Consider the following 20,446-nt stretch of genomic DNA (forward strand, 5'->3'; position numbering starts at 1 on the left):
TCTCATTTGCAGTGCATGTAATAGTGGTAGTAATATGCTTTTGAATTACTCTCCTAGTAGAAAACTTATAATTACGGTGATGGTCTCAAAGGACCCTAATGAGAGCTGCCTGTCATTGTGAAAACAGCATTACTCTATTGTAGCTTAGATTGTGTTGTGACAGCTCTTTGATTTGGAGAGGATGGAAAGTATTATCGTAGACACTAGAGTAAAGACTCAAGGGAAGAGTTCTGCAAAAGCACGCAAAGAAAAACTCCTTGTTAAGCAGAGAGAGAAAAATTGTCGCACGCAATTTCATCAGGTATCTTTTGGCTTTGTTTCCATACAGTCGACATGCTCTCTCACAGCTGCGAGTGTGTGCGTTTGGTCCTCTGTGCCTAACGACGTCCGCTGTACGCCATTAAGCAGGCACACTAGGGGTAATTACCCAAGTCATTAAAAGTTTGATGATTTCACTGCTGGGTGGAGTGTCACCCGCCCTTGCTTTGGCTTACTTTTGCTTCCGCATGTTCAGGAGTGCCGAGCCTCTCGCTCTCTGTTTTAAATTTGTTTTTAAGGCAGGAAAAAAGTGGCATGCATCCTTCCATTTATCAGACTCCTCTTCTTCTCTCTCCTAAAAGGTTATGAGAGAACACCATTACTCTTTAATGATGAAAACATGGTTTAGAAACCAGGGAGTGAAAAAAAAAAAAGGTTTCAGTAAAAAAAAATAAATAAATAACAACAACAACAAAAAAATGACATTCACTCGAAGTGCCCTCTCTGATATTGGACAGTCCTTAAATGATTAGAATTGCAGCTGAAGTGGATTATTTAAAGCAAAAGGAGTTTTGTTTTTGGTTTAACTGCAATAGAGTATAGCTCTAGGTTTGTAAGGGGAAATAGTGTGGGTGGTTTTCTGTCTGTAATTCATGTTTGATGACAACAACAATCAAATGCTCAGAACAATGAAAACTCCACCTACCTCCCTTCAGTTATTTATCATGGTGGCAGAACATCAACAACACAGAATGAAAAATCTTAGAAATGCGCATGATCTTTATATCTAAAAGAATCTGTTCATTGATTTCTTTTCATGTCAAGCCTGTTGGCCTGATTATTCATCCAAGAAACCAAACAAGAGCTCTGTTCTAACACATAGTAAGCTGCATATTGCCTATGTGGTAATCATTTATTTATATAAATAAATATATTTGCTTATTATAAATATATTTATTATATATGTTTTTTAATAAATATATTAATTTATAATAAAGTAAATAAGTATATTATAATTTAAGAAATATATTAATTGTTACATTTATTATCTTCATTATCATTTAATTTAATAAATACTTTATATGCAGTGCTTGGCATTAACTTTTTTGCTCACCAGCCGCTGTGGCTAGTGGTTTTCGAAAGTTACTAGCCACTCAGCATTTTCACTGGCCACAATTTTGATACATATACCATTAGGAAAATCTGCCATATAGATATTTTTAATATTATCTTATGATTTGGCAGCAGGTATATTAGGCTGCTGTCACTTTAAGACCTGACGCACCGATCCCTTATATTGTTACACATGCATTTTCTTTCTCAGCTGTTTAGGTTCACTCAAAACATAACTGGCTGTGTTTACGTGAATACTCGCCAAGCAGAGAAAAAGAACTTTTAGTTTTAGTTAGGCCCCTCCCATCTGAGTGCTGTCCCCTCAAAAAAATATAATTAAAAACCATGCTAAGTATTGTAAATAAATGATATATACTTAAAATAATTCTGTAAGTAGTAAAGCAATACAAACGCAAACAGGCGTTTTAAGTTTAGAAACATTTTGAGTCACCCCTCCCTTGCCTCACAGTGGTTTGGTCCACTGCGCAAGTCACACTTGTGTGTGTACAAGTCCGGCGGTGCCGGCGGGAGAGAACAGTTTTTCAGACAGTAGTTGAGAGGAGTTCCAGTAAGTAGGCTGTCAAGGCTATTTTATTCAAAAACATCGGATGAAGTGATTATTTTCTCTTTAATACAGACGATGCTGAGTAATTAGTCATGATGAAAAAAAAAAAAAAGATGATAACTGATGATTTTTTTCTCCATGAGTCAGCTATGTGAGCGATTATAATGTTACCTAGCTTGTTTGGTAGCTTGTTTACGATAGCTTGTTGGATAATAAATCACCCACACCAACTACAACTAACATTGTGATAAGCATATGTGTGAACTGTAATAAGGTTAATAGATTTACTATTAAGAGTTGGGTTTTGCTCAATGTGTATTCATCGTATTTTGGTGACTTGGTTGTAAAAAACTTCAAAAATATTCCAATAAATAAATGGTTTTGAAGAAGAATATTTTGGTCTATTTAGTCAGTTTTTTAATTGAACCAAATAGAAACATTGAGCATAATGACACAGTCTCCATGCTACAGTAATAATAGTAGTAGTAAGGTTTTCTTCTGTGTAACATTGCATATATCCTTAATAAGTAAGATTTTGGCTGTATTATTTGTGTCCCCTTCAAAAATTGCTCTAGAGAAATTTTATGTTTATTGTCCCCCCCAACTGTCAGAAATGAACTGATGAAATTTACGCCCCTGCTCAGAGGCGCTTTATGTGCGCACACTTTGGGTCAAAATCTATGTGCAAGTAAAGTTATGCACAATACGTGCAATCCCCCACCGAAATTCAAGCCCTGTAACACCAACAATATTCATCCGGAGCAAATGAAACAAGTGAGTGAGAGGAGGCGGGTTTGTGTGTCAACTCGCTGTCGGAGAGATGAGAGAGCGAGAAAGTGCTCTCTTGAAGCTGGTATCATTATCTATTCTGCGGTAATGAAAGTGTTTCAGGTATTTCTGTATCGATTTGTATCGAAAAATCTTTATTTTTTACAACACTACATTGCACTTAGATTATTATTTTAGATGCCTTTTTATAAGACTACAATTGAAAAATGTATATATATAATACATAATTAAGTTGCTTACGTGCTTAGCTTTCGTGTCATGAGTGCCTTAGATACCTTTAAATTCTGTCTCCATGGGCATCTCACTTGGTTACTGAATCACGTTGTATCAAATATTTCCTTTAAAAGTATAAACAGTTTTTTCTAGCTTGTTTTGTCTTAATTGCTTTGATAGCTGTCTTTGAACAGAGTATAAGAGACCAATTATCACAGGTGAAGTTCATGTTGTGAACGAGTGTGAGAGATAAATGCATAGAGATAAGTCTAATTACAAGGTCACACCGGCTCAGCCCCAGCTGGCTGACTCTGCCCTCTGGGTACTCGAACGCTCAGAACCCAACAGTGAACTGTGGACCCGGGGCTTCCTCTGTGTCCTGTGAAAGCTGATCCAGCCGGACAGGAGGGAGGGACCTCTGCCTGTCTCCCAGGCCTGAGTGCTCTTTGCTGGGAAGCAGGAGCACAAGAGCCAGGGGGCTTGGGTCACTCTGCCAGCTGGTGCTATGGCAGACACTCTCTCTGGACCACACAAACCCCCTGCTATTTGTTATCGAGATCATTGAAGCTGACATGCTGCTTTCAATGATATGTCACCCATGGTCCCTTACTATGCTCTCTATTCGATATCAGAGGCATCACCTCCAATGCCAGAGAACATTACAAGCCCACATGGCTTGTTTTTCCTGTTGACTCCCCTCCCTAAGGAGCCTTTGACTGACAAGCCAGACCTTGTCATTTCTCTGAGGTGAAACGCACACATACAGATTTACACATTCTCATACCCTTAAAATACGTGGGTACACTTCCTCATGATCTATTTCATCTCACCACGATCCACAACAAGGAATTCCTCAAGATTCTGGTCACGTAAATGCATTACTCAACACTTTTCACCTACACATATTGCCCATTTCCTCTTTATGGGCGCAAGGATTTATTTTTACTTACACACATCCTCATTTGCTCTGATTCACTGGTATCTTGAAATTCTAAGAAGCCACAATACCCAATGGTATACAAGTCAGCCCAGTGCGCTGCCAGCAAAAAGAGGACAGACTGAGAAAAGTAAGAGATACAGCATGGAAGAGATGATGGCAGAGCAGAATTAGTACCCCAGCTACTACCTGATATGCTGAAAAAGTTGTGAAAAGGTCAGCGTTCTTATTCCTGCTGTACAATTAGATGAGAAATGCTAATATAATTACTGGATGGCTGGGATAGAATGACCTTATCAAAGACTGCCACAAGTTGGAGGGAACAAAGGGAAGTTTGGAGCACAAAACATGACTCATAACATTACTTCTTCAAACTTAAGTTACTTTGAGTGCTGTATTGAAGTGCTCAAAATATCTGTTTATGGGACTGATATTCTCACCAATATGTTTTTGTGTTGACATTGGAGTCTGGATTGGATTGGAGTGTGGATCGCCTGTGACTGACTGTATTTGTCTTCTAACTGCGCGAACCGAACTGTGACGTCTGTACGAGGCGAATACATATAACGTTACATCCCTACTAATTACACATATTAAGCAAACAAAAAAAAAAATATATATATTTTCTGTAAAACAAAAATTGAGTATTTAAAAAATACATAATTATAATAATAATAAAAAATACTATTGTTAATGAATTATTATTAAAAATATTTGTTGTAAAATTACAATACTAATATGTATGGCTGTATTCATTTCTTAAATTTTAAACCATTGAGTTTTTCTTTTGGCGAAAAGCTTCTCTGTTGTTGACCACAGCTGGTTTATAAGCACTTCTCATTACAACAATGGGAAGATGTTGGCACATGTTGCGTTCCCAAATGCGTTATAAACGACACAAACTCAGAGCAGATGCATAGATGTGGAGCAGCATTTGATGTGAACCGGGTCACTCTGAGACATTGAAAACACTGGATCATGAGCTGCCCACGTATAAAAAAACACAGTGTCACACTTCACTCTGAAACATGTAGTGCATATATTTATTTAATTAAATCGCAGACTTTGATAATCACACTAAGCCATATAGATTTCTGTTTTATTTCGATTAATTGTACAGCTCTAACTTGTATAACAGTAACTAGATCAGTAAATTACAGTAACGTAGACCTGGAACAAGAAAAGTCTGAAATCAGTCACACTGCTTTGTGAGTGTGTTTCTCTGTGAGCTAGTGGGAAAAAAACCACCAATGACCTCCCACGTGACCTCAAATTTCTCTATGGCTTTCCACTGTCTCAGCAGTGACCCGGGAGACTGGGGTTGTTGTTTGGGGACCCACCCAAAAGCCCTCATTGCAGTTAGAGAGCTTATTTGTGCCGTTCTGATACTGTGGCTGGTAGACTGTACTTATCGCACAGATGACAACCGCGTTTGTCATCACTGCCGTCACAGGCGTGCATTCTGCTGCCCAAAGCTGAGGAGAGTCTAAATGGTCTTTTTGTGATATGTTATGATATGAAGTTAAACATGAGTTAAAATCTCTTGGTTGCACACAGATGGTTTTACGTATGTCTATGCGAGTGTGTGTGATGGTGACCTGCACTGCAGCTGGAATAAATCGTTACTCTGGGTCAGCAAGAAACTACTCTGAGTGCCCTTAACAGCAATGGAGTGAAACAATGTCACCGCACACACAGTACAGCAGGGCCCGTCCCATACTAAAGGTGACATTTTCTTCTGCTGCCTCAGAGGTCAACTCCAACCTGAACTATGCCACCTACTTGGTTCCCATCCCTTTTTCCACTTTTATATGCACAATTAAATCTGCCATTTACAGTAGGAGGGAGCATTTAATAATGATATACTTGGAAAAGGCTTGTCCAGGGAGATTTTGGAGGCTGCTTTGCCTGTGTTTGCTCTGTAAGAGAGGCAAGATGAGTCTAATGACAGCTGGGAGGGAGCTGCTCTGTGTGGCTCTGGGAATTCACACTGCTGTCTGCCTGAGCTCAACTTACTACTCTCTCTAGACTGCTCAAGTATACAGTCCTGCTTCACCAGCACACTCCATTCGCTTCCTGTTTATTGATAATGAAAGCTGCTGTGTGTCATTGCCTCATGTCATTGGAGGTTGAATGGATTTAGATTAATGTGTTATGTATGCCCTGTACAGATTTGATTTGGTTCAACAGTTACTTGGGTAGCTGACGAGGAATTTTAAGCAGCTACAGCAGTCTTGTGAAGTCTGGCATGCTTGTATAATTATCTGAAGTATTTTGTTAATTCATTTTTATACATATATATGTATAAGTATAATAGAATGATTTCTGAAGGATCATTTGGCACTGAGGACTGTAGTAATAGGTGCTGAAAATTCAGCTTTGCCATCACAGGAATAAATAATTTTTTTTTTTCTCTTGCTTTAATTACCTCATAGTGAGATATATATATATATATATATATATATATATATATATCTGTATTTATATGCATAAATCGATTGACCAGATGTATTATGTTCAACTGAAAACATAATTAAGCATTATAATCACCTGTAATGCAGAACATGTGACTCTCCACAGTTGGACAGAAATCAGTATAGATTTAGAGATACTGTGCTGCTCATTGGATTATATTGCATTGTACCGTTTGAAATGAGGGTTTCTGCAAGCTGTGACCAATTAAAGTTGAACAAAGCCAGCTCATCTGCTCAGCTCTGCTTTGTAGGTCAGTGAAATTGGCGGAAGTAATCATACAGCTCTCTCTCTCTCCCTCTCTCCCTCGCATACACACGCTCTCCAACTTCTTTTCGCTCTAGGCACAGCTTTCCATGGCATCTCTGTAAGTTTTGCCATGTGCACGACACATCCTGTTCATCTTGAGTGTTCATATGCTCATCCATGATGTCGTTCTGACACTCTCATATTATGAAAGTAAATCTGCTGCTATTTTCACTGTACAACACTTGTTAAACATGAGAGCTGAACAAATGCATAATTCATTTTCAGGTTTTTGAAGGCTCCTGAATGAGCTTCTCAATGATAATAGGACACATGCTTGGCTTGGCTCACTGTATAGCCGGATCAAAAGCAAAGCGTATAGCTTGGCGCATAATGGCCGGTCATCTCTAGAAAAGTCAGATAGTTATGGGCGTGTACGTGTGACCTGCAGAAGCGTACATGCCGGCTCGTGTTACGGCGATGGCCCTGCAGGAAGAGGCTGTCAGAGGATGCAGGCAGGAGTGATGGAGCCTGCTGTCTCCCTAATGGGCTGATTGCACAGGCTGTGGAGCCTCTGTTGCGTTCCTCACTATGACCTTCTGTCTGACCTGCCATGACATCAGTGTGGCAGCTCTGCTGTCTGCTCGACTCATTATCTCGCAGTAACATGGCCCAGGATAGATGAAGACCGCTAAAACAATTAGACTTTTATCAGATCTCGATAGACAGTATGAAACCATTGTAAGGATACCCACCACAACAGTGAGATAATTATTGTGATTTATGATTTAAAGTTATGTTTATTTATTAGCTATCTATTAAAGGGATGTCCTGAATTCAATACAACTAACTTATATATATATATATATATATATATATATATATATATATATATATATATATATATATATATATATATATATATATATATATATATATATATATATATATATATATATATATATATATATATATATATATATATATATATAATAAACTTGACCAAAAATTGATGCACCTCTTGATGGAAATAACATCACAACATTTATTTCCATCAAGAGGTGGAAATATCCCGAAGCACATCCCAAAGACTTGCCAATTCATGTGTGAAAACATACACTCCTGTGCAAAAAAATTGGCCAAGCCCAAAATGGCTAAACAATTGTCTTTAACCACAAATTATTGGTCAGGAAATTAGCAAAATATAAGTAAATACACTTAAAAAAAACTTAAAAAGCCACTGGTGTCTCATAAAAACTTTAAAATCATAAGTTTTTGGCAGAATATGGGAAGTTATGTGTGGAGTAATGAATATTGGTATTGTGTGAGCTACTTCTCTGTGAAAAGTCATTTACTGCTTTGGAGTACAGGAGAATGTTGCAGAATTTCTTGCTTCTCACAAATGAAAAGTTGTTATCTAAAGAGGAATGATCAGATATTATTTTTCGACAAGACAATGCTCCAGCTCAAATTACAAAGACAATCAAGAAGTGGCTTGAGAAGTCCATCAGGCTCATGTTTTGGCCTGGTCAGAGTCCAGATTTGAACCCTCGCGAGAATATTTGGTCTCATATTAAACTCAAACAAACTAGGAGACATTTTTCAACTACTCATGAACTGTTTGAAGCCATTAACACTAGCTGCTTTTTCACTGTCAGGCCAGTGCGAGCCAGGACTAACAACGTGCTGGGCGGGGCCAATAGCCTCGGACCTTGAGCACCGAGGCCAAAATGCTGGTAGCCCTGGAGTGCTACCCTAAATCCCACCCTTAACATAGAACGATGTCACACAACCTCCCCATATCACCAGCTGACTGAAAACTAACTAGATTGCAAAATGAGCATGACAGAAGCAAACGTTTGGTCTTTACTTAAAGACTTAAGACTCCAGCATTGATATTTGACCAATGTTTTACAATAAAAAAAATGTTACAGTGACAGTAGTTTATTAATTTATGTCAGGAGTGCACGTCACTCATGTTGAATCGAACTGATATTTATGCACATAAAAAGAGAAAACATACCTATTCGGTTGCACCTGCTTCCGTTTATTTGTGATCACATTATATATATTATATAATTTTTCCCCCTTTTTTTTCTCTGTGATCATCTTGATTGACTTTCTAAATGCTAATATGAAGGCAAATATTGTAGTATATCTGTGTATAAAATAACATTTTACTGAGCATGTCTTATTTTCTCTTTTTCCTCACAGGTTACCTTCACAAAGCGGAAGTTTGGTTTGATGAAGAAAGCTTATGAGCTGAGCGTGTTGTGTGACTGTGAGATCGCTCTGATTATATTCAACAGCTCGAACAAACTCTTTCAGTATGCCAGCACTGACATGGACAAAGTCCTACTTAAGTACACAGAATACAATGAACCCCATGAGAGCAGAACCAACTCTGACATTGTAGAGGTGAGTGTGGCCTACTTCATGTAATGACCAGTCTTTGATGATTGAAGAGTTTTTTACATTTAGTGTAATGTCATTTCTAATGTACTAAGGTCCAAAAAGTAAATGGACTCTTGGACATTGACATCACATTTGAATCTCATCGAATTAGAAAAGACCATTTCAAACTAATTGCAAATAAATTATGCTGAAGATTTTCTCTGAAACATCTTCACTTCTTGTAGCTATTTTTGCCTTACTTTTACTTTTATCCAACTGGCCCAAGATATTTTTGTGAATGTATGAAGTGAGTTCCCCTCAATTTTAACTGCCACTTGCTTTGATATTTTGTTGTACAGCATGATGCAAAGACATTAATACATTTTTAAGTGTGACTTAAGTGTTCAAATACTTTTTGGAGTCACTGTATTCATTTTACGTAGATATCAAGTCTCACAAATTATGTAGCTGTATGTTAATGTCTAGTACAGCAGTACGTTTTAGGTTGAAGTTCAGAAATTATCTATGCATAAATGTACAGCATCTGTGTTTCATAGTGCCATGGGGGACAAACTGATGCCTGGACAGCATGTAACTGTTTCCTTCTCATTCGTGCTTAGATAGGGTTCAGGACGTCTGCAGCCACTGATAAGTCCAGACGTATTTGAGTACTGCAACTGACAAAGGGGCATAGATCATGTAACAGCCCCCTAACTGAACTGGGCACATGGAACAGGGCATCTAAGTTTTTTATTTTTTTGTCCACCATTCATGTTTGCCTCAATTAATAAGTGTGTAAAAATTTAACATTTATACAGTTCGTAAAACTTGTGTGCTCATTATAAAGCCTTCCCAGCTGGCCATATGAGTGCTGTGCAAACCAAAACCATACTACTGTAATGTTCAGTACACAGAAAGCAGGATTTGCCAGGCATGTACTGTCCTCATTTGTCAAAACAACATTCCAGTTTTATAGGTCGAGACCATCAGTGAGCTATAATAACAATACATGCATTCAAAACGTCTCTTTGACGTCATTCTAGATTTTTTTTAATCGTTCAGTACTCAGTTGCTTACTAAATAGAAATAAAAAATGTCAGTGTAGCATGTGTAATGCAGAAAAAAATGTTTTAAAAGATTTTATTGAAAGTGAATACAAATGGGCTTAATATGCATAAATAATATTTTTAGTGTTTCAAATATTGTCATTTGTCTGTATGGTATTTGTGAAATCCTTTTCATTCTCATTCACTAGAGATTTCTATTATAAAGAAAGATTTGAATGGAATTCACAAAATCCTATGAAGTTTTAGACATTTTTTTTAAGTAAAATAAAGGGGTAGTTCACCCAAAAATGAAAAACTGTCATCATTTTGCCCATTCTCATGTTGTTACAAAATATATATATGACTTTCTTTCTTCTGTGGAACACAAAAGAAGATACTTTGAAAATGGTCTTTTTTTGTCCATACTGTATGTGACCCATGCTGGCAAAGTGAGTCAGAATGTGTATGGGCTAAATTCGAGCTACAGGCAAAACAAGTGAAAAATATCAATTTTGGTTTGGTTTGAGGTTTTCACAAAAATGAGTTTATTAAGCCCTCGTCTAGCGATCCCAATGCTCCAAATAGCAACTAATCATCTAAAAGTATCTGTATTTGTACTTTTTTTTTCTGAGAGGAGTACCTTTCTTTTGACCATGAAAAATGCAGTTTTCTCTGCTTGCTTCTGGACTTCTGGTGCTTCCTTTCAGTACAAGTTTGGTGTCTTTGTAAAGCGCAGCATTCCAACTTTGTGAATATTCATAGTGAATTCTCGATGGCATGAACCTGAACCAATGAAATGTTATGTTCAAACTCATGCTGATGTAAACAAAATGATCTTATTCATGCTGACTGACAGATCTGAAGCGCGCACAAGACACCCCAATCCCAATATACACATACACACAGAATTACAGTAGGCTATTTCAAACATTCTGTCTTGGCGAGTATTTACGCAAAAAAATTATCTGTTATGTCTTAAGTGGATGTTTGATTAACTGTTGGGGAAAAACACGTGATTTGTCCTATAGATAGAGGTTTTCACTTGGTTTGTGCCAAATTTGGTGGTATTACCAGGGATTTAAAGGTTTGGTTACTAGGTGATTTTTTTTTTTTTTTTTGGAACCTTCAGAAAACTTTAACTCGATTTTTCTCTATAATTAACTTTTCTGACTCTATTGACTTCAAACAGGTGTAGCTCAGTCATTTTTTGTTGGATTCCATAATTTTGATGGGTTTTTTAATGTGAAAATAACAATAATGTATTTTTGAAAATGTGCTCATTGCGACTCACTTTGCCAGCACAGGTCACATATATTAAAAGTCATTGTGGCCCAGTGTTGTTTAGACCATTGACTTTCATTTTATGGTCAAAAAGTTATTCTTTTGTGTTCTGCAAAAGGTTGCAATTTATACAGGTTTGGAACAACATGAGGGTGAGTAACAGAATTTATGACAGACTTTTCATTTTTGGGTAAAGTATCCCTTTAAAGTCTTTTACTTAAAAAAAAGTCTAAAACTGCATAAAAGGAGTCAGCTGGGCCGAGTTATCTTTTATTCATGCTGATGACACTGCTGGTGAATTACCTGCATGGCAGAACTGCAGAAGAATGCACAGAGCCATCCACAAAGCCTGAGCTCTCCATCAGTGGCCCATCTGCTCTCTTCCCTGCACCAAGAGGGCCCTCACCTGCATTAAAAATGAATGGACACACTCACCCCTTATGTAACAGCCACCCCATGTCAGCTTTACCTTTTTACAACAGCTTTTAAAGAGGATGCTGTGCCCCCTCTCAATGGCTTTGTGCCTTTCCCTCTGTGATTTTAAAGAACGGGAAATCACTGTGTTCTGTGTGTTACAAAACGTCCTCTTGCATGACTAAAGAGGCTCTTTACTGTTGTAAATTGCCATTCCACGTCTTTTTTAACTGAAAAAAAAAATGTTAGCTCTGTCCTGTAAGTGTCTTGTAGGACACCAACAAACACATGCAGGACATGTACAGCCGCACAATCAAGCGTCAGCAGATTTCTTTCTGACGCTTACTGATGTGGAACGCAAGCTGGTGGCAAGCTGCCGCTTTTCCCACGTCGGCCCTCAGGCCGCTGTGGAGGAACCTGACCCAATGCATGAAGGGCCCCAACAAAGCAGCCTTGTCCCTGCTCAGTGGGTCCGCATCTACTCATAGCTGCAGAGATCGCCCACAGCCAGCTCTCTTTCTGAGGCCATGATTCAGCTGTAAAGAAGCAGAGCAGAAATAAGCTATTGAAGCCTCCACTCTCTTTTCCTGCCCGGCTACATGCTGGAGAAACCAGGAGCAGTGATATCAGCCCTGGACTTCCATCAGAAGTGCTGCTGACTTTGATTTTGGTTGAAGGCAGTATGACTCCATGGAGACACATGTAAAGATCTGTGCAGGAGTTATACAGTATACCGATATAACCAAAGGATATCAGTACTCAGCAATATTGATTTTATCCATAAAAATACAGGCATGTGTTCTCATATTGTACAGTGTGCCATTCTGAAAGAGGATACCATATAGTTATATTATTAATCAAATGGCATGTTCAAGGAGGAAGTAACCCAAAGCCCTTTTAAGATATGTCAGTCCACTCTTCGGCCATCTTGGTAACACCCTGTACAGTATACAGTAGGTGTTTAGCTAAATGGTGGCAAATTGTAATCTCCAAAAGTGTTCAGTTTTTATTTTAAACCAAATTTGACAAAAAAATAAAAAATAAAAAAATAAAATAATACTATTGTAAAGGTTGCTACACTGAAAGCTGAAAACTGTATTTTTACTAGTGATGCACGATATATTGGTACCGCTTTGGTCATTGGATGAAATTTATGATTTTTTGTTATCATGTATTGTATTGGCTGATATTAGATATTTTAATTGTGCAATTATTTCCTTTTTAACATATGAATGACTTAAAATTAACCTTTTAAGAACACTAAATTTAATAACACTGTTAAATGTAATTTTTATAAAAAAATTTACAACAAATATTTTTTTCATACTGTACATAATGTTCTGATGCTTAACATTGAAAACAACTGATTTTAGTTTTTAGTGTATCATTTATTTTACACAAAATACTTCACCATTTTTAATATTAGCTATTTATTAGTAATAATCACCCAACATAGTATCAGCCTGAATTTTAGTGCATCCCTAATTCTCACAGGCCACAAAAGTTTGGTTCTAGAGATTTTTAAAATGAAATACGGCTGTTTTGACTAAATGGTGGGAGTTTCCTCATCTTTGTACTGTTTCTGAAGTAACTTTAGCTATATAGAAACTGCTTTTCTCATAGTTCCAGGTTTATTTGAATCTTTATTTTCTGTTTTTGTTAAGCAGCTACCTTGTCATAAAAGAGGTGAAGAGTTAAACATTTATATAACAAATCAATACCCCACTCTCTAAACCTCCCATTTGCATTTTTTTTCTGCCTTTTCTCCTGGTGAAATGTGTTTCACATGGAGGCACTTACACTTATCTAAATAAATAAATTGTGTTAAAGTGATAAATGCAGCACAAACAATCACACATTTTTTTCCTCATTTGTTCTTCTTCCGTCCTCTAGAACAAATGTATTCTTTGCTGCTTTTTCATTGACTAGCTTAAATTCCTGTTCCATGTGAGAAGCCAAATCAAAAGTCACATTCCTACTTGCCACCACCATCTGTAGCAAAAGGCCTGGCCTTGCATAGTCAGGGGAACAGATGTATTGCTTTCCACAGATGGATGTGTGAGTGGGGCACAGTGTGACGACCAGGCTCAGGGCTATGGACTTTGTCTCAAGTCTGGCCCGCAGTCAGTACCGGAGCGCTAGACCAAGATCACCATGCCTGAGCAATGTGTGTTTTTGGTGTGTGTGTGCGACTGTGTGCTTGCTGCACCGTGGTTCAACTTCAATAACACTCCAGGCGACAGGTGAAGCGTTGCGTGAAATCTCCCTTTGTGGATCCTGTCCACTTCTCTGTCTGATTAAAAGTGGCCGCGATCCCATCTGTGTCTCCCTTTTCAAAAGCTGTGGGTCTGAAGCAAGCCCTTTTATTTACTGAGTAGCAGCGCAGGATTGATGGAGCGTTTCCTCAGAGGTTACAGCATGTCCATTCAACGTCTCACAGGGGTCTTTAAGGACCACTGGTGTTCCACTGTATTGGGTCTCCACTAACACACTTTGTCCTTGTTCTCACCTTTTGAATTGCTCAGAGAATATGAAAGGAAGTGGAGTTGAAAGGACTTTTCATGTATGATGGACCTCAGTCTAGAGATTGTGTATAATAGCACAGCCCCACACATTTCACTTTTATAAGAATGTGGAAGTTCTCTGACCTTTTGTGAAGTAAGTTAGATTATTGATGATTTTTGAGGCATATTCACTGTTTGTGTTTCTATTAGAAACAGTTCTGGGTTCAGAATATGTCATGCTGTTAGCACAAACAATAATTTGGAAAAAAGTTTCTGTTGGGCTCATATTTTGTTAAAATGCTTATATTAGTTCTTCCATACTGTACATCTTACATGTATTATTTGAGCTGTTAAATTTATATTGCTTGTTGGATTATGAGTTACTGAACTAATTCTTGTGGGTGAAACTAGGGAATTTTTTTTAATTACTGGTATTGTCAATATTTATGTGTATGACTATTTCCTCTATTTAGGATTATTCCTCTATATAATAATATCACATAAAATTATTAATTACAACACTTAAAATTAATAATACTAATGTAATATGTTATATGTTGTAATACTAATGTAATATGTAAAATGTTATCTTTAGCAAATCATTTTCCTGCACATTATATTGTGATGCCTAAATTCACTTGCAACATTTAAAATGTCTTTAGTTTTTAGTGTTTTATTTTTTATTTATTAAGTAGTAGAATTATAATAATTGAATTTTGATATTGTCCATTCAGTTATCATCAATGACATTTAAATAATAATTGGTCTTTTTCTGGTATCCATGCACTTTTAATGCGAAATGTACCATTTATTAGTGACTTTACATGAACATGAAGAGTTAAAAAAAAGTTTTAAAAACTTTTCTGTCACACTGGTCTCAGGTTAACATGCTCAACAGTTTAATATTGTTTAATATTATTCTACACGTGATTCTTGCTTGTTTTGGCAAACTGAGGAACAAATGAGGAATAATTCTCTGTGGTAACAGAGCTTAACAATTATCAATACATTCCTTTAATTTCTTTTAATTTGATTGTAATTTGATTTCCTCTTACTGTACGTCAATTTCAATTAATAAAAAGGTGGACAAAGACTGCATGAATGAGTGAAAATACTTTACAGTTGTCCTGTCTAAAGAAAGTCCTTATAGTTCCTGTTGTGTTTTAAATTGAATTCTGTTTGTGCTCCAAATGAAAAAGCTGCTGCAGGTAATTAAAATAATTAAATCATCCTTTCTCTTGTTCCTCTCCAACTGGAGGTAATGAAATCTTAGTAGCCCTATGCTGGTATTCTGAATACAGGCCTCTCAGTGTGCACATAGGATTCCTTGAAATCAGATATCAACTTCACAGCAGATATGTGGCGTCCATTTGTCCCTTTTACCCCTTCGCCTCTGTTAGATCCTCTCGAGAGCATTACTCGGGCATGCTGATATCAGTCCATTCTCATTAGTCCAAATTATCATGGTTTGAACACATTAGTGATCTCTGCTAACAGCCATTCTATTGAATGCTGGGAGAAGTGTTTAGGCTGCAGACTTACATTCACATGGCAGGCTGTATGTTTGCTTTGAGATTTACATGTAAGACTTTTTTCCACCACTCTCACCATGTTGCAAATAACCGTGAACGGCCAGCTGACCTTTTGCAATACTCTGGTTGTTGTCTGAGGTGTCATTTACCTGGCTCAAATAGTAAGCAAATCAGGGAATGATTCAGGCAAATGTTTTAGGCCTCCGTAAGAGGCTTGCATTGTTGTGTGTGGTTTTAAAAAGCAAATGCTTTTTTTTTTTTTTTCCTGAAGAAATATTCAAAGGCCGACCAGTACAGTAGACAATACCACTGTAACATATCAACAAAGACTACAGGGGGACTTTAAAGGGATAGTTCACCCAAAAATGAACATTCTGTCATCATTTACTCACGCTAAAGTTGTTCCAAACCTGTAATTTCTTTTAGGTTTGGAACAACTTGAGGGTGAGCAAATGATGACAAAATTTTTAATTTTGGGTGAACTATCCCTTTAAAGTCCCCCTGTGGTCAATATTTTTATCCCTTAAAACTCATCTTTGATCACCAAAATGGCATATTTAAACGTTTTTTTGTTTTTTTTTTCCTGTGAAAAAAATTCTGCATGCCTTAAAATAGCTTGAATGTAACTCTAAACCCTTGCCTCATTTAATATACGCAGATTAATGAATATGCAAATTAGCCCCGCCTCCACTCACGGCAGCTCAGAGATGAACTCGCTCAACTTACTGAGGTAAACGCTGCACAATGGTATCGCTCTTTACAACATCAGACACATAACAGTAATTAGTATGATCAGCCTTTTGCTTGACTATGTTATCAAACAGCTAATAACGTGTTGCTAATGTTACACAAACCATGTTCCTGTCGTGTCATGTCAGAGTCAGACAGCTGCCTTCTAACAATCAGTATCCTTACAAATGCTTTAACAACTCAGAACGTCAGTGGAGAAAGCCATATAGTTCATCATAACATCGTTATCATACACCCACCATATTGCTAAATCTACACTATTCATATCAACAGAAAAATATACTGGGATAACCTGGCTTTTCTTGAGACTCCCCTGCTAGTTCGCTGTTAATGATATGCTAAAGCCCGCCAGCACGTTGACGTGATTGGTTACAAGGTAGTTTGTGATGATTTTTTTTCACTGGAGTTTTAAGAAGAAAATACTCAGAAATGGTGTTGACTTATGAATTTGCACATGGTTTGTCTTAAAGTGTATTAAAAACAGATATATAAACAACATTAAAAACTTGATTTTCACAACAGAATTTTTGAAAATTGCCAACTTAGTTAGTCTCGAGAAATTCTTTTGAGAATTATTTCCTGGAAAAGGCATAATCGAGAATCGCAGGATATGTAAATCTTGACCATTCCCAAATGTCAGCCCTTCTTCTGTCTTTTCTGCATGAGATTTCTGTTTTGTTCCATGTGAATAACACCATTGTTTTACCACAAGCACGGGACAAAAAGCAGTCACTCTGCTTTTCATCTGAACCTTTGAAGCTGTGAACGGCATGTGAGCGCCTCCAAACAGCCATGCAACTGTATTAGCTATGCTATGCATATTCATGTAGTACAGAAGCACTTGAGCTCGTAACAAGAGCTCGCTCACAGTTTCTATTGGCTCTGGATATGGATGTAGTAAGGAGCCGGTGTCTGGGGAAAAGAGGAAGGAAATGAGGCTATGCTGTGGGACTGGGGGAGGGAGATATTTTCGATAAGGGACTTTTATTCATCACTCTGGTTGAAGGGAGGGAGGGGGGCAAGAGGGGACGGCTGATGTCACTGGGTCTGGGGATTTTTGGGACATTCACCACAACACACAACTCTGTGCTATATCAGTAATGTTGCCAAAGCTGTTAAATCAATCGTCATTTTATCAGAGCGCTTTGGTACGAGTGCTACAATGCCTCCTATAAGACTTGTGAAGTTTTTCTGTAAATATGCAAACTTTACAAGATAATTGCATTTATTTTTATAGCTGCTGAGCTGAATTTTACTGTTTTGTTTGGAGGTTTGCATTGAATTGTTTGTGCTGTCAATCAAAGCTTGTGCGGTGATTAAGACCCGACTCTGCCTTAATGAATGCAAATTGGCACATCTGCTTCTGTGAGCTAGCTGGCCAGACTGTTCAATTAGCGTGATTGATCAATTATCCTCCTCCTGCTGATGTGAGGATGGAAGGAGAGTTGCGGAAAGAAAGAAAAGCAACAGTGCGAGAAGTGAGAGATGGCGATGAATGCTTCAGTCTAAATCCCTTAAGTCTGCCTATTAAAATATGCTCTTTAGATTTGATTAGACTAAATTGATAGTGATGGAATGATTTAAGTCATGCTTACGCTTTAAGCAACACAGATGTAAAATTGACTTTGACAAGAGAAATTGAAATCATGGCATTTTCAAAGAAAACTAGACTGTTGGGAAAAGTCCCTTGTCTATAGTTTGTGGATCCACCATTCATTGCCCTTGATGGCCATAGATGTGTAATTTCATTACAATGAATTTGGCCATTTATACCGTGAATCAGCCTCTTTGTCTCATTTTAAAAATTAGCAGCTATACTACCATTCAGAGGTTTGTGGTGGGTAAGATTTTTGAAAGAGGTCTCTTATGCTCACCAAGGCTGCATTTATCTAATCAAAAATACAAAAAAATATTTAAAAATTAGAGATGCACTGATGTATCGGACGATTTTTGATCAATTCACAACCATAGGCATATCGGCTATAACATGAAAATGGCCAATATAACAAACCGATGGTTTATTAATTAAATGCGTGAAGGCGCTAAATTGTATAAAGTTTGTTGCATAATCCAAGATTAATCCATAATCTATAATTTCTGCTGTGTGCATTTTTATGTTAATCAAACAACAAAAGACAAAAAAATCGCTCACTATTCTTGACAAAATAACTTTCATAAGGATTGATATGCATAGGGCCTTATGATTTCCTGTCAAAATAAAAGTTCAGTTTAGCTTGAAGTAATTGTGACAGAAATATATTACTGTTTAGTAGATTTTAGCTACATCTAAATGTAGTAATAATACATGGATTTAATTAATACAGTGAAGAATATGCTGTTATTTTACATTTATGTACCTACCTAAAAAGCACTGCTTATTTCATATGTATTTTTGTTCTGTTGTATTTATATATTTATGTTGGCCTGCTGAATGTAATCCATGTTCATTAGAAATGATTTGATGATGCAGCTATAAACTAGCTAGTTTAACTTAATGCATGTGTTTTTTTTTTGTTTTTTTTAACTTTGCTGATTTAAATCATGATCAAAACACTGTCTATTTTAATGACAAAAATAACAGAGTAAGCGCCAAATATCGGTATTGGCCAGTAATTGTTTGTTTAAATTGGTAACACTATCAGCCTCCAAAAATCTGATCAGTGCATCCCTAATTGAAATGCTTGAAATCTTATTACAATTTAAAATGAATAAAAAAGGTCACCATTTTAGCCTGCTCTAATGAAGAGAGGACTCAGTTGTCTCTCAGTATGTGTTGTTAATACCATGAAAATGACAAATTCATCCCTCTCTTAGCAGGCTTAGGTGGCAGTCTAATGGAAGTATTATTTATATGGCCCTGTTGATTAAGACTTAGCTGCTAAGCTCATTTTCCAAACATTAGTGGCAGTGTGCCTCAGAGGGGCATGTCTGGGCTGTTTCAGAGACAGATCAGGGCTGGAGTGCTGGTATCTTTAACGGTGACATATCCAGATAATAGAGCCCTGCTAACAGGCACCATATTCAGGCCTGAGTGTTCTTCCAATCACATTTGCCCTGCCTTACTATATGTGGGGACACCAGACTTAACAGAGCTCTTCCTGCTCTCTTGTTGTCAGGATGTTATCATTTGATACTATTGGAAAGACAACCATAATTTATTTCGTTTTGACCTAGTCCATCTTTTTAATTTGATTATGTCATTGTTTCAGCACTGTCAAGTAAATGAAGTTACTTTGAGAGTTCCTGCTGAAAGCAGGGGCATCTGAGTCCTTCCTTGAGGTTTTGGCAGGCAATGCACTAAAGGATCACTCACTCGCACAATGACGCCACTCACCTCACGCTCTAGCGGGGCAGACGACCCCTACGGTTCTGGACTATTAACCTAGTCTGCGAGGATTAATGTAAAAGGGGTCAGGGGCTTAATTTGCGCTTGATATGCACAGATGACAACACGCAAGAAAAGATTGCATTTTAATTGGCAAGCGCTTAACTTAGTGGCTTGACTTTGGGCTGGCCAGGGGCCAGATTGACTGTGTGATCTGCTAAAGCCATGTTTGACATTTGAAAAGGCTGAAGGGGGATGCATGGTCAGTTACACTGCTTGACTCATCCTGGGATCCTCTTTAAACAACAAAGACAGTGTCCTCAGTTTTTCCTGAAAGACATTCATGAATGATTGCATTAATTTAACTTTTTTTTTTATCAGCAGCTCCATAGCATTTATAAAAATATAAAATAAAATATTAAATTCTCAGGTCTTCCAAAAAAGTTTTGACATTATCTTTTCATTCAGTGAAATCAAATTTGCACTTTTTTTTTTTTATTAGTTAATCTTTTTCGTTATCTTCATTGTCCCTTTTTAGCAGCTGTCAGTTCTCTTCTGATTTTCACACTGTTTTGATAAACTACTTATTAAATCTGGTCTAATTTCC

The 20,446-nt window shown here is 37.3% G+C and overlaps 1 protein-coding gene across 15 annotated transcripts in view; it reads left to right on the plus strand.

Annotated features, from left to right (window-relative positions):
- Positions 1-20,446, plus strand: part of mef2aa (myocyte enhancer factor 2aa) — a 104,014-nt gene that overhangs the window by 42,452 nt on the left and 41,116 nt on the right. For all 15 annotated transcript variants that reach the window (XM_067390431.1, XM_067390430.1, XM_067390437.1 and 12 more), the window contains one exon: positions 8,808-9,011. In XM_067390431.1, the coding sequence (XP_067246532.1) occupies positions 8,808-9,011 (204 nt within the window). The remainder of the gene's footprint in view (positions 1-8,807; positions 9,012-20,446) is intronic.

Source organism: Chanodichthys erythropterus, chromosome 7 (genome assembly GCF_024489055.1).
Source record: "Chanodichthys erythropterus isolate Z2021 chromosome 7, ASM2448905v1, whole genome shotgun sequence".
Lineage (NCBI taxonomy): Eukaryota > Metazoa > Chordata > Actinopteri > Cypriniformes > Xenocyprididae > Chanodichthys > Chanodichthys erythropterus.